At 45.7% G+C, this 26,616-nt stretch overlaps 1 protein-coding gene across 5 annotated transcripts in view; it reads left to right on the forward strand.

The window, feature by feature from the left end:
- Positions 1-206: 206 nt before the first annotated feature.
- Positions 207-26,616, forward strand: part of wdr93 (WD repeat domain 93) — a 55,383-nt gene continuing 28,973 nt past the window's right edge. Inside the window, exons 1-8 of one of the 5 annotated variants that reach the window (XM_042317523.1) lie at positions 207-379; positions 834-1,098; positions 1,247-1,475; positions 2,582-2,646; positions 6,178-6,256; positions 7,905-8,054; positions 13,270-13,456; positions 14,819-14,889. In XM_042317523.1, coding sequence (XP_042173457.1) covers positions 291-379; positions 834-1,098; positions 1,247-1,475; positions 2,582-2,646; positions 6,178-6,256; positions 7,905-8,054; positions 13,270-13,456; positions 14,819-14,889 — 1,135 coding nt within the window. In that variant the 5' untranslated portion in view covers positions 207-290. Of the gene's footprint in view, positions 494-543; positions 705-833; positions 1,099-1,246; positions 1,476-2,581; positions 2,647-6,177; positions 6,257-7,904; positions 8,055-13,269; positions 13,457-14,818; positions 14,890-26,616 lie in introns of those variants that run through there. The other 4 variants (XM_042317519.1, XM_042317521.1, XM_042317520.1 and 1 more) reach the window with 4 other exon arrangements.

Raw genomic sequence — 26,616 nt, forward strand, 5'->3', positions numbered from 1 at the left:
TCTCTCTCGGTAGCCAGTTATCTCTCTCTGTAGCCAGTTATCTCTCTCGGTAGCCAGTTATCTCTCTCTGTAGCCAGTTATCTCTCTCGGTAGCCAGTTATCTCTCTCGGTAGCCAGTTATCTCTCTCGGTAGCCAGTTATCTCTCTCGGTAGCCAGTTATCTCTCTCGGTAGCCAGTTATCTCTCTCGGTAGCCAGTTATCTCTCTCGTTAGCCAGTAATCTCTCTCGGTAGCCAGTGATCTCTCTCGGTAGCCAGTAATCTCTCTCGGTAGCCAGTTCGCTTGAGCGCATGACGGTTGGTTCCAAGCAGCAGAGTAAAGGGAGGCGTTGTTGTCATGACGACGCTACACAACTCACCGGAAGGAAATGTGTTGCAAGGTCAGTGCTTTACGGGATCATTTTCAACTACAACTGGGGATGTCCCAAAGATCCAAATTAGCAAGGATCATATGTTAAGGACGGGCTTTGGTTAGCCAATTTCTGACGTAAAAGGTAATAGTAACTTCAAAGTGAACAATGAAGCCAAATGTAATTTTCTTTTGTGTCGACAGTATATTAACTAGCAAGTACTTCTGTGTCTCTTGTCAGAAGAGTTTTGAGAAAAGTCTGTGTGTAAAGCTTCACAATGTTTGTTTTCCAATGCCACTGATGCTATCGTAACGTTAGCTAATAAGGAGACAAACGACACGAGCTAGCAACTCGGGTAAGAAAACTTTCCAATCAGTGTTAAGGCAGAACACTCTTGATTGGTTGATCGATCAAAAGGGGTATGATGACATCAGTATTTAACCTTCCCAGGTATTGATGACATTACGACATACCGCTTTCTCAGCAGGATGCCAGTATACATCAGAAAAGGGCCTGCAGATATCCCCGAGGCCCCCGACAGCGGCCACGGTGATGACGAGGAGGAGTTGTTCCTGAGTGACCCTGATCAACTCCAGGACCAGCTCCCCCAGCCGTTCAGAATGATAGACAAGGTCCTGGACAGACTTGTAGACAGGGCATGGGACTTCATCTCACAGAGAGAAACTGTCAGGGTCACAGAGCAAGCTATTCAAACTATACCCATTATGCAGGTCTCAGGGCACGTAAAGGTACAAACCCATATATTTTCTCATTTATCTTCTTTTAGCCTTATAAACTTCTGTTATGTTATTGACATGATGAAACTTGATGCATAAAACCCAGTCTAATTGTGTTCACCACATGATAGTCCAACACATATCCTGTGTTTGTTCCCAGCTCCCTGTGAGGACCAACTGCGTGGCCTGCTCTGAGGATGGCAGGTACATCTTCCTGGGTCACCCCCACGGCCTGTCTGTTATGGCTCAGCCCCAGGGTATCACCACCTCCTCCTCTTCCTCTCCCTACTGTGTGCCAGTATGGCAGGAGGACCAGGTAGAGATCACCTCTCTTCACATCACCTGTCTGGGGGAGATGGTCTACCTGCTGGCATCCCTGGATGATATGGGTAACACCACACATTTAAACAGAACACTATTATATCACATGTCTAAGGATAACACCACAGAATTACACTATTATATCACATGACTATGGATAACACCACAGAATTACACTATTATATCACATGTCTATGGTAACACCACAGAATTACACTATTATATCATATGTCTATGGATAACACCACAGAATTACACTATTATATCATATGACTATGGTAACACCACAGAATTACACTATTATATCATATGTCTATGGTAACACCACAGAATTACACTATTATATCATATGACTATGGTAACACCACAGAATTACACTATTATATCATATGTCTATGGTAACACCACAGAATTACACTATTATATCATATGTCTATGGATAACACCACAGAATTACACTATTATATCATATGACTATGGTAACACCACAGAATTACACTATTATATCATATGTCTATGGTAACACCACAGAATTACACTATTATATCATATGACTATGATAACACCACAGAATTACACTATTATATCACATGACTATGGTAACACCACAGAATTACACTATTATATCATATGTCTATGGTAACACCACAGAATTACACTATTATATCATATGTCTATGGATAACACCACAGAATTACACTATTATATCATATGACTATGGTAACACCACAAAATTACACTATTATATCATATGACTATGGTAACACCACAGAATTACACTATTATATCATATGACTATGGTAACACCACATAATTACACTATTATATTGTATGTCTATGGATAACACCAAAACTATTCTAGTTGTTCTTTCTATCTCCTCACCCACCTCCTCCTCTCCTTCATCCATCTCCTCTCCGTCCTCTTCCTCCAACTCCTCACCCACCTCCTCCTCTCCCTCATCCATCTCCTCTCCGTCCTCTTCCTCCAACTCCTCACCCACCTCCTCCTCTCCCTCATCGACCTCCTCTCCCTCCTCTTTTACCAACTCCTCACCCACCTCCTCCTCTCCCTTATCCTCCTCATCTCCCTCATCCACCTCCTCTTCCTCCAACTCCTCACCTCCTTCCCCTCTTCCTCTACTTCTTCCTCTTACACCTCCTCATCTGACTGTAGGTGTTGCCAGACTGTTTGCTTATTACTCAGAAACCAGCCACCTGATAAAAGTCATGAATGAAACAGTAAGTTTGGTCTTTATTTTTCCATTGGCTCATTCATCCCCCCTCCCTCCCTCTATCCTCTCCCCTGTAAATGTTCCCCAGGTCGTTGCTGGAAATGAGTGTGTTCTCAGTCAACTGATCTGGTAAAATAAGGGTTAAGTGAAAAATAAATCATAATTTAATGACCATTTTGATTCAGTTTTGTTTTTATCACAATATGTTATTGTTAGGAATTCAGTTAGTCAGTTTTCCATTATAACATCCCACCATTAGGGGGCAGCATTCAGAAGGTACTTTGAGCACCAGCAAGGCTGGATAAAGGAGTATGTAGCTCATAGGTGTGAGTGAGGTTAGTGCTATCCGGAATCCTTGGGACTAGGGCTGTGGCAGTCATTACATTTTGTCAGCCGGTAACTGTCATGCAAATGACTGCAGGTCTTACGGTAATCAACCTTTAATTAACATAAACACATGTAGCATCTCCAGGCCGCTGATGTGCACCTTTTTTACGAAAAGTCTAAATCCATTTAATATACACCATCACAATACATCTATAATTTATTTTAGACAGGTCTAAAGAAACATTATGATCTGAAAGAAATGTATTTTTTAAATGTAATATGCATCAGCTTGGGCTCATGTATAGGCCGAGGAGTACTCATCAGCTTGGGCTCATGTATAGGCCGAGGAGTATGCATCAGCTTGGGCTCATGTATAGGCCGAGGAGTACTCATCAGCTTAGGCTCATGTATAGGCCGAGGGGTACTCATCAGCTTGGGCTCATGTATAGGCCGAGGAGTACTCATCAGCTTAGGCTCATGTATAGGCCGAGGGTACTCATCAGGCTCATGTATAGGCCGAGGGGTACGCATCAGCTTGGGCTCATGTATAGGCCGAGGAGTACTTGGGCTCAGCTTGGGCTCATCAGCTTGGGCTCATGTATAGGAGTACTCATCAGCTTGGGCTCATGTATAGGCCGAGGAGTACTCATCAGCTTGGGCTCATGTATAGGCCGAGGGGTACTCATCAGCTTGGGCTCATGTATAGGCCGAGGGTACTCATCAGCTTGGGCTCATGTATAGGCCGAGGGTACTCATCAGCTTAGGCTCATGTATAGGCAGAGGAGTACTCATCAGCTTAGGCTCATGTATAGGCCGAGGGGTACTCATCAGCTTAGGCTCATGTATAGGCCGAGGAGTACTCATCAGCTTAGGCTCATGTATAGGCCGAGGGGTACTCATCAGCTTAGGCTCATGTATAGGCCGAGGGGACGCATCAGCTTGGGCTCATGTATAGGCCGAGGAGTACGCATCAGCTTGGGCTCATGTATAGGCCTGAGGAGTACTCATCAGCTTGGGCTCATGTATAGGCCGAGGGGTACTCATCAGCTTGGGCTCATGTATGTACTCATCAGCTTGGGCTCATGTATAGCCGAGGGGTACTCATCAGCTTGGGCTCATGTATAGGCCGAGGAGTACTCATCAGCTTGGGCTCATGTATAGGCCGAGGAGTACTCATCAGCTTGGGCTCATGTATAGGCCGAGGAGTACTCATCAGCTTAGGCTCATGTATAGGCCGAGGGGTACTCATCATGTCTAATATGCAGATTGGTGTTCTACATGCAGCATCTTAAATGCTTTGAATGAATCATCACCTTAGAAAGGCTGTCCATTTAGTTGTTTGCCTTTGAAACAACATCCAATGACCATGTTTTCCACTCAATTTCAACCTGTTGAAGTTATTTCTTCAAATTGATCAATCACCTTTATCAATCACAGTGAGGTCAAACAATGTAGCCTAATTGAATTTTAAAAGTAAGATACTGTTTTGATGACAAGGGTTTGATGCAATTTTTCGATTGCATTTGAATTGATGTCAGAGTGATTACTGGGACAATAGAGCCCTGAGTACCAGGCCATTAGGACCTGATGGAGGGACAATAGAGCCCTGAGTACCAGGCCATTAGGACCTGATGGAGGGATGATAGAGCCCTGAGTACCAGGCCATTAGGACCTGATGGAGGGACAATAGAGCCCTTAGTACCAGGCCATTAGGACCTGATGGAGGGACAATAGAGCCCTTAGTACCAGGCCATTAGGACCTGATGGAGGGACAATAGAGCCCTGAGTACCAGGCCATTAGCACCTGATGGGGGGACAATAGAGCCCTGAGTACCAGGCCGTTAGGACCTGATGGAGGGACAGGCCATTAGCAGAGCCCTGAGTACCAGGCCATTAGGACCTGATGGAGGGACAATAGAGCCCTGAGTACCAGGCCATTAGAGGCCCCTGATGGAGGGACCTGATGGAGAGCCCTGAGTACCAGGCCGTGGGGGGGACCTGATGGAGGACCTGATGGAGGCCATTAGACAGAGAGCCCTGAGTACCAGGCCGTTAGGACCTGATGGAGGGACAATAGAGCCCTGAGTACCAGGCCGTTAGGACCTGATGGAGGGAGTACCTGAGTAGGCCTTTAGGACCTGATGGAGGGACGAGAGAGCCCTGAGTACCAGGCCATTAGGACCTGATGGAGGACCTGATGGACGAGAGAGCCCTGAGTACCAGGCATTATCATCATGTTGGAGGGACAATAGAGCCCTGAGTACCAGGCCATTATCGTCCTGTTGGAGGGACAATAGAGCCCTGAGTACCAGGCCATTAGGACCTGATGGAGGGACGAGAGAGCCCTGAGTACCAGGCCATTAGGACCTGATGGAGGTACAATAGAGCCCTGAGTACCAGGCGATTATCATCCTGTTGGAGGGACAATAGAGCCCTGAGTACCAGGCCATTAGGACCTGATGGAGGGACGAGAGAGCCCTGAGTACCAGACCATTAGGGACCTGATGGAGGGACAATATAGCCCTGAGTACCAGGCCATTAGGTCCTGTTGGAGGGACAATATAGCCCTGAGTACCAGGCCATTAGGACCAGATGGAGGGACAATATAGCCCTGAGTACCAGGCCATTATCGTCCTGTTGGAGGGACAATATAGCCCTGAGTACCAGGCCATTAGGTCCTGTCATTAGCAAGTTGGGTACTACCAGCGCGTAGGAGGAGATTACGGTGACTCAGCAGTCATGTGAAATTTGACTGTGGTCCTGACTCATGACTGCCGGTGTGGCTGTAATAGTCACCACAACAGCCCAACTTGGGACGTCCCTACCCTAATCCCTAACCCTTACCTAACCCTAACCATGTTACTTTTAAACGGGGGTGGCAGGTAGCCTAGAGGTTCAGAGCGTTGGGACAGTAACTGAAACGTTGTTGGTTGGAACTCCCAAGCTGACTAGTTGAAGAAAGAAAAGATGTCATTGACCCAAACTACTCTTGGAAGCAGCTCAGGATAAGAGCGTCTGCTAAATGGGGTAAATGTAAACTTCAATGGGGACGTCCCAAGAATCCCAGATAGCAAGATCCCTGTCAGTGATTGGCGGGTGATTGCAGAGTCTGAGGTGGAAGGCAATGGACATAGTTTGTCTAGTTGGTTTCATCCCAGTTATCATTAGATTATATCATTATATCTTACCATGCACCTTTTAATGTGACCAGGATGACCTCAACCAGAGAAGTGTCTGTGTGAAGTTTGAACTGTCCAGAGGAGGAGACTACGGAGCTGCTACCATCAGCTGTAAGGTTTATTACACAACACAGATCATGGTCACATCTCATCTGCATAATGATGAATACATCATCCTGAATATTAAATTACACAGATCATGGTCACATCTCATCTGTATAATGATGAATACATCATCCTGAATATTAAATTACACAACACAGATCATGGTCACATCTCATCTGCATAATGATGAATACATCATCCTGAATATTAAATTACACAGATCATGGTCACATCTCATCTGCATAATGATGAATACATCATCCTGAATATTAAATTACACAGATCATGGTCACATCTCATCTGTATAATGATGAATACATCATCCTGAATATTAAATTACACAACACAGATCATGGTCACATCTCATCTGCATAATGCTGAATACATAATCCTGAATATTAAACTGACTTAAAATGTCAGTGGTTCACTATAACAATTAGACAACACAGTAATTTATTGATTATCTGTGGTATGTGTATAAACAATATTGTTTCTAGTGGAGGTTAGTTACATGTCAAGTGTCCTGGCACCTGGCTTCACAACAGTGTCCTGGCACCTGGCTTCACAACAGTGTCCTGGCACAACAGTGTCCTGGCACCTGGCTTCACAACAGTGTCCTGGCACCTGGCTTCACAACAGTGTCCTGGCACCTGGCTTCACAACAGTGTCCTGGCACCTGGCTTCACAACAGTGTCCTGGCACCTGGCTTCACAACAGTGTCCTGGCACCTGGCTTCACAACAGTGTCCTGGCACCTGGTTTCACAACATTGTCCTGGCACAACAGTGTCCTGGCACCTGGCTTCACAACAGTGTCCTGGCACAACAGAGTCCTGGCACCTGGCTTCACAACAGTGTCCTGGCACCTGGCTTCACAACAGTGTCCTGGCACAACAGTGTCCTGGCACCTGGCTTCACAACAGTGTCCTGGCACCTGGCTTCACAACAGTGTCCTGGCACAACAGTGTCCTGGCACCTGGCTTCACAACAGTGTCCTGGCACCTGGCTTCACAACAGTGTCCTGGCACCTGGCTTCACAACAGTTGAAAAGATTGACGAGTGACGGAAGTGATCGCCTGGGATTGGTGTGGGAGAGCCCGGCGGATCAGCTCAATCAGACCACCTAACTGAAATGAGAGGATTCCTAATGAGAGGATTGCAAAACAAAAGGACCATTTTAATCTGTTTAGTCCAGTCCTAAGTACAGTATGCAGGCCTTTTAATCTGTTTAGTCCAGTCCTAAGTACAGTATGCAGGCCTTTCCATCTGTTTAGTCCAGTCCTAAGTACAGTATGCAGGCCTTTCCATCTGTTTAGTCCAGTCCTAAGTACAGTATGCAGGCCTTTCCATCTGTTTAGTCCAGTCCTAAGTATGCAGGCCTTTCCATCTGTTTAGTCCAGCAGGCCTTTCCATCTGTTTAGTCCAGTCCTAAGTACAGTATGCAGGCCTTTCCATCTGTTTAGTCCAGTCCTAAGTACAGTATGCAGGCCTTTCCATCTGTTTAGTCCAGTCCTAAGTACAGTATGCAGGCCTTTCCATCTGTTTAGTCCAGTCCTAAGTACAGTATGCAGGCCTTTCCATCTGTTTAGTCCAGTCCTAAGTATGCATCTAGAATATTTCATTCAATCCTCATATTATTTTCATGTCTCCCACCAGGTAATGGTTGTCAGTGTTTAGAGGTGTACAGATTCCCTAAAGACTCCTGGCTGAAAGAGCTGTCCCAGCATGCACCTGGAGTAGGAGATACAGGCAAACTGTCTCCTGTCGCCATGCTGATGAAGATCAAACCACCTAAACCTCACACAGGTACTTCCCATGACATACTGTCCTACCAAACTTTAACAGATCACGGTAGTGTCGTTCCATGTCATTTCAGCAAGACATGACCCCCACCATCTCAGATCGATCTGAAATAGTTTCTGTTGTAGAAACAGATAAGTTCAGCATTCCTGAATCATTATTTTGTTTAAATATAATTTGATCTCTAAGAAATTAAGCTTATTGATTTTATTTTCATTTATAGGATTCATATAATATTCAATAAATATATTACCTAACATCCAATTTGGACCCAACTTTATTTCTAACAATGAGTCCGACATGAGAAATCTAAATAAATGGTCAAAATCCATCCACGGACCGCCCCCCATGACCGCCCCCCATGTTTCGCCCCCATGCAGGCCATGACCGCCCCCATGAGTCCGCACCCATGACCGCGCCCCATGACCGAACGCCCCCACATGACCACCCCCATCACCAATCCCACCCCAACAACGAGTATATAGCATCAGTTGTTGGTGGTCCAGGGAGAGGAGGAGGAGGGGGTCCAGGGAGAGAAGGAGGAGGAGGTCCAGGGAGAGGAGGAGGAGGGGGTCCAGGGTTTAGTCCAGGTCCAGGGAAGGAGGAGGAGGAGTTTAGTCCAGTCCAGGGGAAGAGGAGGTCCAGGGGAGGAGGTCCAGTCCAGGGAGAAGAGGAGGAGGAGGTCCAGGGAGGAGGAGGAGGAGGGGTCTAGGGAGTCCAGAGAAGGAGGAGGTCTTTCCATCTGGGAGAGGAGGAGGAGGAGGTCAGGGAGATTGACTGTTTATATGCTATATACAGTCAATCAGGACTTTCCAGGAAGAAACCCAGCCCAGTCACGGACCAGGATGTCTTGCTCCCAGGCAGACTAAATAACTTTTTGCCCGTTTGAGGACAATACAGGTGCCACTGAGTCCAGGCCTGCAACGGAAACATGCAGGTCCTCCTTCATCTGCAGCCAAAGTCCTAAGACATTGCAAACGTGTTCACCCTGCAAGGCTCCAGGCCCAGAGGGCATCCCCAGAATATTTTTCAGAGCATGCGCAGACCAGCTGTAATGGGTGTGTTTACGGACATATTCAATCAATCCTATACCAGTCTGCTGTTCCCACATGCCTCAAGAGGGCCACCATTGTTCCTGTTCCCAAGAAAGCTAAGGTAACTGAGCTAAACGAGGAGATCCAGGCAAGCACTCATCCGTCATCATGAAGTGCTTTGAGAGACTAAAGTCAGGACCATATCACCTCCATGACATACCTGACACCCTTGACCAGACTCCAATTTGCTTCCATGTCAGGTCCACAGACGATGCAATCTCAACCACACTGCACACTGCCCTAACCCATCTGGACAAGAGGAATCCATTGAGAATGCTGTTCATCGACTACAGCTCGGCATTCAACACCATTGACCCTTTTATTTTCATCATAGATTCGAGACCCTCAATAAATATATTACCTAACCCCAATTTGGACCCAACTGGGTACTGGACTTCCTGACAATGCCCCCAGGTGGTGAGGGTAGGCAAAACATCTCCTCCCCGCTGATCCTCAACACTGGGGCCCCACAAGGGTGCGTTCTGAGCCCTCTCCTGTACTCCCTGTTCACCCACGACTGCGTCGCCATGCACGCCTCCAACTCAATCATCAAGTTTGCGGACGACACAACAGTGGTAGGCTTGATTACCAACAACGAGGAGGACGGCCTCCAGGGAGGAGGTGAGGGGCCAGGGAGAGGGGAGGTGTGGTGTCAGGGGAAAATAAGGTCACAGGGGGAGAGGAAGGAGGGGGTCTAGGGAGATGATTGAGGAGGAGGTCCAGGAGAGGGAAGAGGAGGTCCAGGGACAGGATGGAACAGGTAGTGGAGAGGAGGTCCAGGGCAAGGAAGTTCCTCGAGCAGAGGAGGAGGATCACAGGGACAGGAGGAGGAGGAGGTGGTCCAGGGACACAGACAGGAGGTCCAGGAAGGGCAGGAGGCCTCTTCAGCCTCCTGAGGTTGAAGAGGCGGAGGTGGCCTTCCTCAGGAGGCTGTCCAGGGAGAGGAGGAGGAGGAGGTCTGTGATGAGTATGAGGAGGAACTTAAAACCAGGACCCTCTCCACTACTGTTCCAGGGATGAGGAGGGGGGTGGTCCTCTGCTGTTTCCTGAAGTCCACAAGGAGGAGGAGTTTTTCCAGGGGCGGAGGAGCTCAGTTACCTTAGCTTTCTTGGGAACAGGAACAATGGAGGCCCTCTTGAGGCATGTGGGAACAGCAGACTGGTCCAGGGATTGATTGAATATGTCCAGGTAGAGGAGGAGGTCACCAAAAGCACTCACAAACTTCTACAGATGCAGGAGGGGAGGAGCATCCTGGCGGGGAGGATCAGCCTGGTATGGCAGGAGCACCGCCCTCAACCGGGAGGCTCTCCAGAGGGTAGTGAGGTCTGCACAAGCATCACCGGGGGCAAACTACCTGCCCTCCAGGACACCTACACCACCCGATGCTACAGGAAGGCCATAAAGATCATCAAGGACATCAACCAGGAGCCACTGCCTGTTCACCCCGCTGCCATCCAGAAGGCGAGGTCAGTACAGGTGCATCAAAGCTGGGACCGAGAGACTGAAAAACAGCTTCTATCTCAAGGCCATCAGACTGTTAAACAGCCACCACTAACATTGAGTGGCTACTGCCAACACACTGTCAATGACACTGACTCTACTCCAGCCACTTTAATCATGGGAATTGATGGGAAATGATGTAAATATATCACTAGCCACTTTAAACAATGCTACCTTATATAATGTTACTTACCCTACATTGTTCATCTCATATGCATACGTTGATACTGTACTCTATATCATCGACTGCATCCTTATGTAATCCATGTATCACTAGCCACTTTAACTATGCCACTTGGTTTACATACTTATCTCATATGTATATACTGTAGGGGATATCATCTACTGTAGGATGCCTATGCTGCCTATGTTGTACCAGGATTCATTCATATATCCTTATGTACATATTCTTTATCCCCTTACACTGTGTATGACAGTAGTTTTTTTTTTTTTTGGAATTGGAGTTAGATTACTTGCTCGTTATTACTGCATTGTCGGAACTAGAAGCACAAGCTCGCTACAGGGCATTAACATCTGCTAACCATGTGTATGTGACAAATAAAATTTGATTTGATTTGATTTGATTTGGAGAGGAGGAGGAGGTCCAGGGAGAGGAGGAGGAGGAGAGGAGGGGTCTAGGGAGAAGAGGAGGAGGTCCAGGGAGGAGGAGGGGAGGTCCAGGGAGGAGGAGGAGGTCCAGGGAGAGGAGGAGGGAGGTGGTCCAGGGAGAGGAGGGGGAGGAGGTCCAGGGAGAGGAGGAGGAGGAGGGAGGGAGAGGAGGAGGAGGAGGAGGTCCAGGGGAGGAGGAGGAGGAGGTCCAGAGGAGGAGGAGGTCCAGGGGAGGAGGAGGAGGGAGGGAGGAGGAGGTCCAGGGGGGAGAGGAGGAGGAGGTCCAGGGGAGGAGGAGGAGGTCCAGGGGGGAGGAGGAGGAGGTCCAGGGGAGGAGGAGGAGGTCCAGAGAGGAGGTCCAGGAGGTCCAGGGAGAGGAGGAGGTCCAGGGGGGAGGAGGAGGAGGTGGTCCAGGGAGAGAGGAGGAGGAGGAGGTCCAGGGAGAGGAGTAGGAGGAGGTCCATTGAGAGGTGGAGGAGGTCCAGGGAGAGGGGAGGAGGAGGTCCAGGGAGGAGGAGGAGGTCCAGGGAGAGGAAGAGGTCCAGGAAGAGGAGGAGGAGGAGGTCCAGGGAGAGGAGGAGGAGGGAGGGAGGAGGAGGTCCAGGGGGAGGAGGAGGAGGTCCAGGGAGAGGAGGAGGAGGTCCAGGGGAGAGGAGGAGGAGGTCCAGGGAGAGGAGGAGGAGGTCCAGGAGGAGGAGGGGAGGAGGAGGTCCAGGGGAGGAGGAGGTCCAGGGAGAGGAGGAGGAGGTCCAGGGAGAAGAGGAGGAGGAGGTCCAGGGAGAGGGGAGGAGTTCTAGGGGGGAGGAGGAGGTCCAGGGAGAAGAGGGGGAGGAGGAGGTCCAGGGAGAGGAGGAGGAGGTCCAGGAAGAGGAGGAGGAGGTCCAGGGAGAGGAGGAGAGGTATGATGGCAACCCTTGCTTTGGTTTTGTTTACCTGGCCACTGTTTCAAATGCTGTTTTAGCATTTGTGGCACAAATCCCATGCGAGTCAACGGTACATATATTAGCCTTTTTGTGCTTTGTATCTAAGTAAGATAATACAGTTACACAATCCATTTTTTGATACTTTAGGATGATTTGTATTTATTATGGATCCCCATTACTCTTCCTGGGGTCTGGCAAAATGAAGGTAGTTATAGAACTTTTAAAACATTACAATACATTCATTACAGAATTCACAACACACTGTGTGTGCCCTCAGGCCCATACTCCACTAACACATATCTACAGTCCATAGTCTGTTCTGGACTTGGGGACTGTGAAGAGACCTCTTGTGGACCTCTTGTCTCACGGTTTGTAAAACATGGCTGCCTTCCAAATGGCACCCTATTACCTATATAGTGTTCTGATGAACATGAAGCATGAAAATGCTACTATACGTACCATTGACTTGCATTGAATTTGTGCCACAAATGCTAAGAAGTTAGCACTTGAGACAGTGGCTGAAAAACCCAAGCATGGGTTGCTGTCACACCTTGCTGTCAGTAGACAACCAATGTCATTTTGCAATTTAGGTGAACAATCCCTTTAACATTGGGGGGGGTCTTCAAACTTTCCCACCTAATAGCATGAACAGCACCATCTAGTGGTCAGGACCTGTATTGTTGTTGTTGGGGTGTTGTGGGTCTGGGTGGCTACTGACCATTCCTTTGGATTCCTCATGTCGGACTCATTGGTAGAAAAAGTTTGGTCCAAATTGGATGTTAGGTACTATATTTATTGAATATTATATGAATCCTATAAATTAAAAATGCCAATTTGGCTGCAATCAATTAGCTTAATTTCTCAGATGTCAAATTATATTTCAACAAAAAAATGTTGCAGAAATGCTAATCTCATCTGTTTCTGACAACAGAAATGATTTCAGATCAATCTGAGATGGTGGGTGTCAAAATCCTCTTTGTGCTTTTTGAGGTGGAATGACCCGGTAACCAAACAGTAGTTTAAAAAAATATATTGTAAAGACATTGTATCAAGATGAGAATAACAGGAAGGCAATATGTCTGTCATATTTGATAGGCTCTACCATGAAGAGTCCATTTGAGGTGTTGCAGAAGACCGAGGATGGCAATGTGATTGGCTCAGGACAGAACCACCTGATCAGCAGTCGCCAATGGGAGGACCAGGACGCTGTGTTTAAGTCTGTATACAGGAAGTACATGGTTACTAACCCCAGCAACACTACAGACCCAGAGGACAGACCCAGGTAAACACTACAGTTGAATGAGAGTGGTTAGTCTTAAAATCCTCAGATTGTAATGATAACAGAAAATAAGACCTGACAGGGCCCTGTGTCCTCAGTCTGAATCAGACTATACCCAGACAGCTACTGATGATCTGTTAGGGCCCTGTGTCCTCAGTCTGAATCAGACTATACCCAGACAGCTACTGATGATCTGTTAGGGCCCTGTGTCCTCAGTCTGAATCAGACTATACCCAGACAGCTACTGATCATCAGTTGAATCATCTAGTCTGTTGAATCATGATTTCCTAGTGAGCCTCTTGTTTTTCCAGCCTCTCGTATCAGTGAGGTATCCAGGGGGTTGGGAAAAAGGGAAGCTTCCATTTCAAAATTGGACAATAAGGAAGTTGTTGATTGATAATGAGAGGATTAATCTGGCCTGGGCGGCCCTGTCAGGAAGTTGTTGATTGATAATGAGAGGATTAATCTGGCCTGGGCGGCCATGTAAGGAAGTTGTTGATTGATAATGAGAGGATTAATCTGGCCTGGGCGGCCGTGTAAGGAAGTTGTTGATTGATAATGAGAGGATTAATCTGGCCTGGGCGACCGTGTAAGGAAGTTGTTGATTGATAATGAGAGGATTAATCTGGCCTGGGCGACCGTGTAAGGAAGTTGTTGATTGATAATGAGAGGATTAATCTGGCCTGGGCGGCCGTGTAAGGAAGTTGTTGATTGATAATGAGAGGATTAATCTGGCCTGGGCGACCGTGTAAGGAAGTTGTTGATTGATAATGAGAGGATTAATCTGGCCTGGGCGACCGTGTAAGGAAGTTGTTGATTGATAATGAGAGGATTAATCTGGCCTGGGCGACCGTGTAAGCGTGTTTTGTACCTGGTGAAGTTGATTAGTTTTGGAACCAGGCTGCCTCCCGGGTGTGAGCCAGGTGCCCTGCTCTGTCCCACAGCGGAGTCAGATCAAAACACAAGTGATGTAATTAACCACTGTAGTTATTAGTATGATTCTGTGACAAAAGTTATTTATTTTGATAAAAACACTTTATCTGCCTTCCCACTGAAAACTAGTTCTAAAATCCAAACATGTATTTTATGCAAAAGAGATGTATGTTTCTGGATGATGCACCATGCTGCCTTGTTGACAACATGACCGAGTGATGCAGATTACTGTTCCATTTGAGAAGGGCCACCGACCGGTGCGCCTCGGCTCAGCATAATGGAATCCGCCCATTGCTTGCCTTTGGACTTCAATCACTCCATCATGAGCTCATGTTGACATCGACTTTAGACTTGGAAATGAAAGGTGCACTAGTGTTGTAACCGTGGAGATGACATGTTAGTGTTGTAACCATGGAGATTCTGTGTTTGAAGCTGTGTGACCAGTCACTTCCTGCTTCCTGGAGGTCTGTTTCCTGTCCTGGGAGGAGTTAAGCCTCAGACAGGTGGGTTAAGACAATTTAACAAATGTTTTTTCATTACATTTGAATATCATGAATTTGTTTTTAAATATTTTATTGATGCCATCAGTTCTGTATTTAAATCTTTAATTGATGCCATGGGTTCTGTATTTAAATCTTGAATTGATGCCATGGGTCCTGTATTTAAATCTTTAATTGATGCCATGGGTTCTGTATTTAAATCTTGAATTGATGCCATCAGTTCTGTATTTAAATCTTTAATTGATGCCATGGGTTCTGTATTTAAATCTTGAATTGATGCCATGGGCCATGGGTTCTGTATTTAAATTTAAATCTTTAATTGATGCCATGGGTTTGTATTTAAATTGATGGGTTCTGTATTTAAATCTTTAATTGATGCCATGGGTTCTGTATTTAAATCTTGAATTGATGCCATGGGTCCTGTTGCAGATTGAGATCGACAACACATAAAATATCAATTTTATCCACTCTTAAATCAAATGTTTTTATCTTACTCTCTTCTTAGAAGCATCCCTTCTATTTGTAGTAAAATACATCCCCTTTATCAAATTAAAATCAAATGTATTTATAAATCACTTTTTACATCAGCAGATGTCACTAAGTGCTATACAGAAACCCTGCCTAAAACAACAAGTAATGCAGATGTAGAAGCACTGTGGCTAGGAAAAACTTCCTAGAAAGGCAGGAACCTAGGAAGAAACCTAGAGAGGAACCAGGCTCTGAGTTGTGGCCAGTCCTCTTCTGGCTGTGCCGGGTGGAGATTTTAAGAGTACATGGCCATTAAGGCCAGATTGTTCTTCAAGATGTTCAAACATTCATAGATGACCAGCAGGGTCAAATAATAATCACAGTGGTTGTAGAGTGTTCAACATGTCAGTACCTCAGGAGTAAATGTGAGTTGGCTTTTCATAGCCGAACATTCAGAGGTTGAGACAGCAGGTCTGGAACAAGGTAACACGCCTGGTGAACAGGTCAGGGTTCCATAGCCGCAGGCAGAACAGTTGAAACTGGAGCAGCAGCATGGCCAGATGGACTGGGGGCAGCCAGGAGTCATCAGGCCAGGTAGTCCAGGCTAGCACTAGAGTAATATGATCACATTTTCTGGTTCTAGTGAAGATTCTAGCAGCCGTGTTTAGCAATAACTGAAGTTTATTTAGTGATTTATCTGGGTAGCAGGAGAGTAGAGCATTGCAGTAGTCTAATCTAGAAATGACAAAAGCATGAATCTAAGGCACTACATCGCAGTGCTAGCTGTGCCACCAGAGATTCTGGGTTCAAGCCCATTGGGCGGTGCACAATTGGCCCAGCGTCGTCCGAGTTAGGGAGGGTTTGGCTGGCAGGAATATCCTTGTCTCATCGCGCACTAGCGACTCCTGTGGCGGGCCGGGCGCAGTGCACGCTGACCAGGTCGCCAACTATTTTGTCCAAGTTTAAAAGTAAAACATTTGCCGCCATCCACTTCCTTATGTCTGAAACACAGGCTTCCAGGGTAGGCAATTTTGGTGCTTAACCATGTTTCATCAAAATGTCCAGCTGTGTGTCATCCGTATAGCAGTAAAAGTTGACATTGTGTTTCTGAATGACATCACCAAGAGGTAGAATATATAGTGAAACCAATAGTAGTCCTAAAATGTAACCTTGAGGAACACAGAAACTTACCATTGATTTGTCAGAGGACAAACCATCCACAGCGACGAACTGATAACATCTAAACCAGGCAAGAACTCGTCCCTGCAGATCAATTAGGCTTTCCAAAAGAATGTGGTGATCAATGGTGTCAAAAGCAGCACTGAGGTCTAGTAGCATGAGGACAGATGCAGAGCCTGGGTCTGACGGCATTTAAAAGTCCATTTACTCAGTACAGAGTTCAGTGTGTCAAATTGGAGGGCCTGTTGTCCGGACCTCTGGCAGTCTCTATGGGGGTGCCACAGGGTTCAATTCTCGGGCCGACTCTTTTCTCTGTATACATCAATGATGTCGCTCTTGCTGCTGGTGATTCTCTGATCCACCTCTACGCAGACGATACCATTCTGTATACTTCTGTCCCTTCTTTGGACACTGTGCTAACAAACCTCCAAATGAGCTTCTATGCCATTACAACTCTCCTTCCGTGGCCTCCAACTGCTTTTAAATGCAAGTAAAACAAAATGCATGCTGTTCAACCGATCGCTACCAGCACCTGCCCGCCCGTCCAGCATCACTACTCTGGAGGGTTCTGACTTAGAATATGTGGCCATCTACGAATACCTAGGTGTCTGGTTAGACTGTAAACTCTCCTTCCAGACTCACATTAAGCATCTCCAATCCAAAATTAAATCTAGGATCGGCATCCTATTTCGCAACAAAGCATCCTTCACTCATACTGCCACACACACCCTCGTAAAACGGACTATCCTACCGATCCTGGACTTCGGCGATGTCATTTACAAAATAGCCTCCAAAACTCTACTCAGCAAATTGGATGCAGTCTATCACAGTGCCACCCGTTTTGTCACCAAGGCCCCATATACTACTGTCGTGTCTTTGGCTATGCCGGATTAAGTTATATGAAATGCTATTCTATAAAATATTTTCTCTGTAATTAATATTACCTGATTGAGGTAATCATGTAAATGTAATTAACTAGAAAGTCGGGGCACCACAAAATAATATTTATAGAGCTGTTATCTTCCGAATAAACTCTTAAAGACCTAGTAATATTTTACATCAATAGCAGTCAATATAAATCGTCACCTTATTTCAGTCTCATCTGAAAGTTGTAAATTGGTTGCGAATGGTATGAAATTTGAACTCACTACAGAAGTGATACCTCCTAGCCGTTGAGTTAGCAGCGGCCGCTGTAAACGTGGGCTAGGAGAGGACAGACAGAGTATCCCGTCTACCACCTTACAAAACATACAAAAATCATTTTTACACACGAGACAAAGCATCTGCCAACACATTATCTGAACCCTTTTTGTGGCGGATCTCCAAATTATAATTCTGTACAATCAGCGCCCAACGCATAAGGCGCTGGTTCTGGTTATACATTCGGTGGAGAAAAACTAAGGGGTTATGGTCAGTATATACAATCACTGGTAGGGCACTGGAACCAATATATACTTCAAAGTATTGCAGAGCCAACAACAAAGCAAGAGCTTCTTGTTCTATTGTCGCATAGTTTGTTTGACATTTATTACATTTACGGGAAAAATAACAAACGGGATGATCCACTCCACTCTTGTCCAACTGCAGTAGAACAGACCCAGCACCTCTGGCACTAGCATCTACCTCAAGCTTGAACGGTTGTTCAAAATCCGGAGCAGCAAGTACAGGTGTACTACATAAGATTTCTTTCGCAGATTCAAAACCTCTCTTACAATCAGGGGACCACACAAATGATCTAGCCGGACTAAGCAAATCGGTCAATGGAGCAACTACGGCAGAGACATTTTTACAGAAGCTACGGTAGTAGCCAACCATCCCTAAAAAGCGGCGTAGCTCTTTGGCATCAACAGGGCGCACCTGTCCATGGCCAACCTCTTTACCGAGATAGGTAACAGTAGCCTTCCCAAACTCGCACTTTGCCAAGTTCAGGGTTAGAGAAGCAGCTGCCAACCGTTCACATACTACCCTTAGAGAGTCAACATGATCTGACCACTCAGACGAATAAATCACTAGGTCATCAAGGTATGCACTACAATTAGGAACGCCGGCTAATACGGAGTTAACCAGTCGTTGGAAAGTGGCTGGTGCATTTCACATCCCAAAAGCCATGACTGAGTACTGTAGGAAGTTGTCTGGGGTCACAAAGGCAGAAATCTCAGAAGCACGTGAAGTTAACGGAACCTGCCAGTAACCTTTTAAGAGGTCCAACTTAGTTACATACTTAGCAGCACCAATAGTGTCGATACAGTCGTCCAGTCTGGGTAACGGGAACGAATCTGGCATTGTGGCAGAATTTACCTTTCGATAATCCGTACATAACCTGGACGTACCATCAGGTTTAGGAACCAAAATGCAAGGAGAACTCCAAGGGCTGGAACTTGGCGTAGCCAGGTCATTCTCCAACAAATATTTCACCTCATCCCTCATTATCTTCCTCTTGGAAGCGTTGATACGATATGGGTGTTGCTTGATAGGTGTAGCATTTCCAACATTAATGTCATGTTCCAACACGTTTGTGCGAGTAGGAACGTCATTAAAGAGACATGGAAAACTGTGTAGTAGCTTCAGAATATCATTAGCCTGTCCATCCGTTAAATGAACCAGACTGGATAGACAGCAGCATTTCTGAGTTGGGCAATCTAACACACTGCTGTTGAGTATTGCTCAACTCCAATCCATCAACATCATCAATATGACAGTCCACTATCATAGCAGTAGTAGCAGAGGAGACAGCAGTACTGTCCTCTGTTTTTGAACTCTCTAACTGTGTGATGGGTCGGGTGTGGTAAGCTTTCAACATGTTAATGTGACACACACGAGATTGGCGTTGTCTATCAGGAGTTTGAAACACATAGTCAGTTTCACTTATTTTCTTTTCAATTAAATAAGGACCAGAGAAACGAGCTGACAGTGAAGATCCTGGAACAGGTAATAACACCAGTACTTCGTCACCTGGCTGTAGTGGACGAGAAACAGCCTCTTTATCATAGTGTCTTTTCATGCTCCTCTGTGAGGAAGACAGAGCTACCTTTGCGAGAGCACAAGCTTGGTGTAGGCGCTCACAAAAGCGACTAACGTAGTCCAACACATTCTCATCTCTGGTACACAACTCTTGGGACAAGAACTGTTCTTTAAGGACTTTCATTGGTCCTCTCACTGTGTGACCAAACACTAGTTGAGCCGGGCTGAAACCTAGGGACTCCTGCACAGTTTCACGAGCAGCAAACAAAACTAGAGGAACTCCCTCATCCCAATCTTTCTCAGATTCCAAACAATATTTACCCAGCATAGACTTCAGTGTCTGATGCCATCTTTCAAGCGCACCCTGAGACTCTGGGTGATAGGCGCTTGACACACGGTGCGTAATTGACAAGGATTTTAACACCTGCTTGAAGAGCTTGGATAGGAAATTGGTACCTTGATCGCTTTGTACCACCTTAGGTAACCCGAATGTCGTGAAGAATTTTGTTAAGGCTTTACTCACTACCGGGGCTGTAATCCTTCGCAGAGGAATGGCCTCGGGGTATCTTGTAGCCATACACATAATCGTTAACAAAAACTGGTTACCCGATTTTGTCTTGGGTAACGGTCCGACACAATCAACCACCACATGCTTGAATGGTTCACCTATGACAGGTATGGGACAAAGAGGAGCGGGAGGAATAACCTGATTTGGTTTTCCTGTTATCTGACATGTGTTGCATGTCCGACAGAACTGAGCCACATCTTGTTTTAAACCCGGCCAAAAGAAATGTCGAAGGATCCGATCATAAGTCTTTGTAATTCCTAAATGACCAGACCACTGGTGATCATGAGCAAGGGATAACACATTTTGTCGAAAGGCTGTAGGAATCACTATTTGGTAAACAGCATTCCAATCTCCACACGCGTCAACATGGGATTTCCATTTACGCATGAGGAGATTACCATCAATGAAGTAAGCCACGTTCTTCTTCTTCACATCTTCCAATGAGACAACACTAGAAAAACATTTAGCAAGCTTGTTGTCAACCTTTTGGTTAGCAATCAGCTGCTCACGAGTGACTGGTAACTGTATTGCATTAGCAATAAGTTCAACGTTCTTTGATTCTTTCCTGGGCTGTTTGTCAGAGGTGATCAGCTTCTCAGAGGTATCACACAATCCATCCTCTTGATCATCCTCTTTGAACAGAACAGTGTTCGACAAATCTATCTCATCACCCTCTTGTCGTGCCTGAGCACGAGTGACAGCACAAGCGGGGAACACATGTGGATAACTCTGTGCCAGCTCATTAGAGAGAGAGTAGTCACTTTTATCCAATACTTCCAATACGGGTACTACCTTTCCTCCGGCAATATCGTTACCCATTATAAAGGTCACACCTTTCACTGGCAACTTAGGACGTACCCCCACTCTGAATATTCCACTGATTAACTCAGTGTACTTTCACAAAGTACAAATGGCACTGGGACAAAACCCATTTCAATACCCTGAACTAACACACTGGAACCACAGTATGTATCGTCGGATAAGGGCAACACATCAGACAATATAAACGACTGCGCCGCACCAGTATCTCTAAGGATTTTAACCGGACGCTGAGACGCTTCGTCATTCGTTAGGGACACAAACCCCTCGGAAATGAATGGTTCATAACTGCGGTCGGGGACTGAGACTTTCAAACTACAGTTACCCTGAGGCACCTGTTTTGTTGCAGACCTCACAACCGTACGAATTAGAGCAACACCTGTTGGCGGCTTGGCACGAAGAGACATCCCTTGTTTGCGTTTAAGCATAAAGCAATCATTAATCATATGTCCCACTTTATGACAATTGAAACAGGGACGCTCATTCTTCTGGCGTGCTTGATATACTACTGCTGGCCGACTAGGGCTAAAAGTAGGAAACTCAGTGGCTCTACTCTCAGTTTGAGCCGAAAACACACTCTTGTGCGTCAACACAAACTCGTCTGCCAACACAGACACTTCTGCCAGGGAGGATACTTTCTGTTCGTTTAGGTAAACTACAATGCGTACGGGTAAGCAATTTTTAAACTCTTCCAACAAGATTAACTCCCGGAGAGAGTTGAAATCAGTTACCTTACTAGCAGCATGCCATTGATTTCCCTTGTCTCTAGCAAATTCCACATAAGTCTTACTAGAAGACTTTCTATGAGACCTAAATCTCTGTCGGTATGCCTCAGGCACAAGCTCATAGGCACGAAGAACAGTAGCTTTGACCACTTCATAATTCAAACTGTCCTCCAGAGGTAGCGCTGACAAAACCTCTTGGGCTTTACCAGTTAATTTACACTGAAGTAATAGACACCATACCTCTTCAGGCCATTTCAATGCTACGGCTATACGCTCAAATACACAAAAATAGGAGTCAACCTCCGACTCTCTGAACAAAGGTACTAAGGCTATCTGCCTACTAATGTCAAACGTGTTTGAGGACACAGCAGGTGAGGACGACTCACTAACAGTGACAGTAGGAACGAAGGCTAGCCTCGCTGTCTCTGCCTCCAGTTCCATCTGGCGCATTTTAAACGTCATCTGCCGCTGTTCTCGTTCTTTTTCTGCCTCAATTTTACACATCTCCAACTGGAGAGTCTCTCGCCTAACTTGGGCTCTCTCTTCCGCCTCCAGTTGGAACTGTGCTAAACGGCATCATCGTTTGAGTGGGGAGAGTGGATCAAAACGGGACAATGTGGCTGGTGTTTTAGCCTCGCCCTCATTATCAGACACCAATGGGCTTAAAGGAGCAGCAACATCCCCTACAGGGGTAGTAGGCTCAGGCAGCGGTAAACAAGCACCTGCTCTTCCAACAATACATTTAACACCAGCTTTTTAACCTCCGACTTAACTACATTCTGTGGAATCGATACTGAATAATGGTCAGCCAAGGTCATTAAATCAACTCATTTATCAAAAACCTCCCATGAAGGGTTATCCAAAAAGGATTTCAAATCAAAAGTAGTCATTTTACACTACTTCACAAGTGCCAAAGAAAATAGCAAATACTAATGCTACTTCAGCTATGACGCTCAACCCTGAACTATACCACTATCACAATCTACATGAGCGGCATGGGTGTCAGTTATGACAGATCCCGGACGAGCCCCCACTTATGTTACGAATCCCTTTTGGCCCGACAGTCTAGGGGGGATGGTAATGAGACCCGTAACATAACTCATGCAAATTCTAATAGTGACAAAGTAAAAGTGAGAACGAAATAACTACGACAACTGAAATCTACCGTCAAACTCCAGGTTTATTTGTAAACACACGGTAATGGGGGGAGCAGGAAAAGGGGCTGAGCTGGACCCAAGGAAAGAAACAATAAGTATTCAAAAAAAACCTAGGCTAGACTAGCCTACTTTAACAACAGCTAACTAACTAACCAAAAATACGCTGGGTGGTCCGCCCAGTTCTAACTAGTGTATTTAACAAAGTCTACCTACGGGTAGTGTATGCCCATGGGCGACTTGTCTTGGTTTCCCCTTTTCCCACCAGCAAACAAACAAACACCATAACCAAAACAATACTCACAGGTGATGACAAAGTGCTATGGAGGTGCTCAAACAAAAGAGAGGTTAAGACACAAAGAGAGAGTGAAACACAGAGACCTACAGACATGGCATTTACAGAGAGATTGAGCTCTAGAGCAAACTACTGATGGGGTTTTTAAACCAAGGGAAAGGAACTGTGATAGGGTAGGAAACAGGAGGTGTGTCTTCTGATTGATGATTGGATTGGTGAGTGATGATTTTCACCTGTGAGGGGAGAAGGAGAGAAAAGAACACAGGATACACACACACAGACACAGGATACCTGTATCCGTAACACTTACCCACAGGCCAACGTCATCACACTACCCACCACTGCGACCTGTATGCTCTCGTTGACTGGCACTCACTTCATATTCGTCAGCAAACCCACTGGCTCCGGGTCATCTATAGTCTCTGCTTGGTAAAGCCCCGCCTTATCTAAGCTCACTGATCACCATAGCAGCACCCGCCCGTAGCACACGCTCCAGCAGGTATATTTCACTGGTCACCCCCAAAGCCAAATCCTCCTTTGGCCGCCTTTCCTTCCAGTTCTCTGCTGCCAATGACTGGAACGAATTGCAAATATCACTGAAGCTGGAGACTCATATCTCCCTCACTAACATTAAGCACCAGCTGTCAGATCAGCTCAAAGATCACTGCACCTGTACATAGCCCATCTGTAAATAGCCCATCCAACTACCTCAGCCCGGTGAGATTTGAAATGGTAGGGCAGGATGGATATAGGTTTATATATATATATATATATATATATATATATATATATATACAGTTGAAGTCGGAAGTTTACATACACTTTAGCCAAATACGTTTAAACTCAGTTTTTCACAATTCCTGACATTTAAGTCTAGTAAAACTTCCCAGTGTTAGGTCAGTTAGGATCACCACTTTATTTTCAGAATGTGAAATGTCAGAATAATAGTAGAGAGAATGATTTATTTCTGCTTTTATTTCTTTCATTACATTCCCAGTGGGTCAGAAGTTTACATTCACTCAATTAGTATTTGACAGCATTGCCTTTACATTGTTTAACTTGGGTCAAAACTTTCAGGTAGCCTTCCACAAGCTTCCTACAATAAGTTGGGTGAATTTTGGCCCATTCCTCCTGACAGAGCTGGTGTAACTGAGTCAGGTTTATAGGCATCCTTGGTCGCACACACTTTTTCAGTTCTGACCGACAAATTTTATATAGGATTGAGGTCAGTGCTTTGTGATGGCCACTCCAATACCTTGACTTATACTTTGTCCTTTGTCATCTATTTTGTGACGTGCACTAGTCCCTCCTACAGCAAAGCACCCCCACAAATCAAATCAAATCAAATGTATTTATATAGCCCTTCGTACATCAGCTGATATCTCAAAGTGCTGTACAGAAACCCAGCCTAAAACCCCAAACAGCAAGCAATGCAGGTGTAGAAGCACGGTGGCTAGGAAAAACTCCCTAGAAAGGCCAAAACCTAGGAAGAAACCTAGAGAGGAACCAGGCTATGTGGGGTGGCCAGTCCTCTTCTGGCTGTGCCGGGTGGAGATTATAACAGAACATGGCCAAGATGTTCAAATGTTCATAAATGACCAGCATGGTCGAATAATAATAAGGCAGAACAGTTGAAACTGGAGCAGCAGTCAGGTGAGGTGGACTGGGGACAGCAAGGAGTCATCATGTCAGGTAGTCCTGGGGCATGGTCCTAGGGCTCAGGTCCTCCGAGAGAGAGAAAGAAAGAGAGAAGGAGAGAATTAGAGAACGCACACTTAGATTCACACAGGACACCGAATAGGACAGGAGAAGTACTCCAGATATAACAAACTGACCCTAGCCCCCCGACACAAACTACTGCAGCATAAATACTGGAGGCTGAGACAGGACAACATGATGCTGCCATCCCCGTGCTTCACGGTTGGGATGGTGTTCTTCGGCTTGCAAGCCTCTCCCTTTTTCCTCCAAACATACCGATGGTCATTATGGCCAAACAGTTCTATTTTTGTTTCATCAGACCAGAGGACATTTCTCCAAAAAGTACAATCCTTTCGCGCCCAGGCTCTGTCGTAACCGGCCGCGACCGGGAGGTCCGTGGGGCAACGCACAATTGGCCTAGCGTCGTCCGGGTTAGGGAGGGCTTGGTCGGTAGGGATGTCCTTGTCTCATCGCGCACCAGCGACTCCTGTGTTTCCTCCGACACATTGGTGCGGCTGGCTTCCGGGTTGGATGCGCGCTGTGTTAAGAAGCAGTGCAGCTTGGTTGGGTTGTGTATTGGAGGAAGCATGACTTTCAACCTTCGTCTCTCCCGAGCCCGTACGGGAGTTGTAGCGATGAGACAAGATAGTAGCTACTAAAAACAATTGAATACAAAGAAATTGGGGAGAAAAAGGGGTAAAAAAATAATAAAAATCTTTGTCCTCATGTGCAGTTGCTAACCGTAGTCTAGCTTTTTTAATGGCGGTTTTGAAGCAGCGGCTTCTTCCTTGCTGAGCAGCCTTTCAGGTTATGTCGATATAGGACTTGTTTTACTGTGGATATAGATACTTTTGTACTTTTGTACCTGTTTCCTCCAGCATCTTCACAAGGTCCTTTGCTGTTGTTCTGGGATTGATTTGCACTTTTTGCACAAAAGTACGTTCATCTCTAGGAGACAGAACACCTCTCCTTCCTGAGTGGTATGACGGCTGCGTGGTCCCATGGTGTTTATACTTGCGTACTATTGTTTGTACTTATGAACATGGTACCTTCAGGCGTTTGGAAATTGCTCCCAAGGATGAACTAGACTTGTGGAGGTCTACAATAGTTTTTTCTGAGGTCTTGGCTGATTTATGATTTCTTTTGATTTTCCCATGATGTCAAGCAAAGAGGCACTGAGTTTGAAGGTAGGCCTTGAAATATATTCACAGGTACACCTCCAATTGACTCAAATGATGTCAATTAGCCTATCAGAAGCTTCTACAGCCATGACATCATTTTCTGGAATTTTCCAAGCTTTTTAAAGGCATAGTCAACTTAGTGTATGTAACTTCTGACCCACTGGAATTGTGATACAGTGAAATAATCTGTCTATAAACAATTGTTGTGTAACGATTCTCGTCCTCCTCTTCTGAGGAGGAGTAGTAAGAAGGATCGGAGGACCAATGAGCAGCGTGGTAAGTGTCCATATTGTATTTATTATATGAACACAAAACAAAAACGAGAACGAAACGAAACAGTCCTGAACGGGGAAATACAAAACACAGAGCAGAAAAGAATCACCACGAAACCCAGGTGGAAACAGGCTACCAAAGTATGATTCTCAATCAGAGACCACTAACGACACTAGAAACTAGAAAACCAAACATAGACAACCCACCCAACTCACGCCCTGACCATACTAAAATAAAGACATAATAAAAGAACTAAGGTCAGAACGTGACATGTTGGAAAAATTACTTGTGTCATACACAAGTAGATGTCCTAACCGACTTGCCAAAACTATAGTTTGTTAACAAGACATTTGTGGTGGATGAAAAATGAGTTTTAATGATTCCAACCTAAGTGTTTGTAAACTTCCAA

The sequence above is a fragment of the Oncorhynchus tshawytscha genome, unplaced genomic scaffold, assembly GCF_018296145.1.
Source record: "Oncorhynchus tshawytscha isolate Ot180627B unplaced genomic scaffold, Otsh_v2.0 Un_scaffold_6196_pilon_pilon, whole genome shotgun sequence".
NCBI classification, from domain to species: Eukaryota; Metazoa; Chordata; class Actinopteri; order Salmoniformes; family Salmonidae; genus Oncorhynchus; species Oncorhynchus tshawytscha.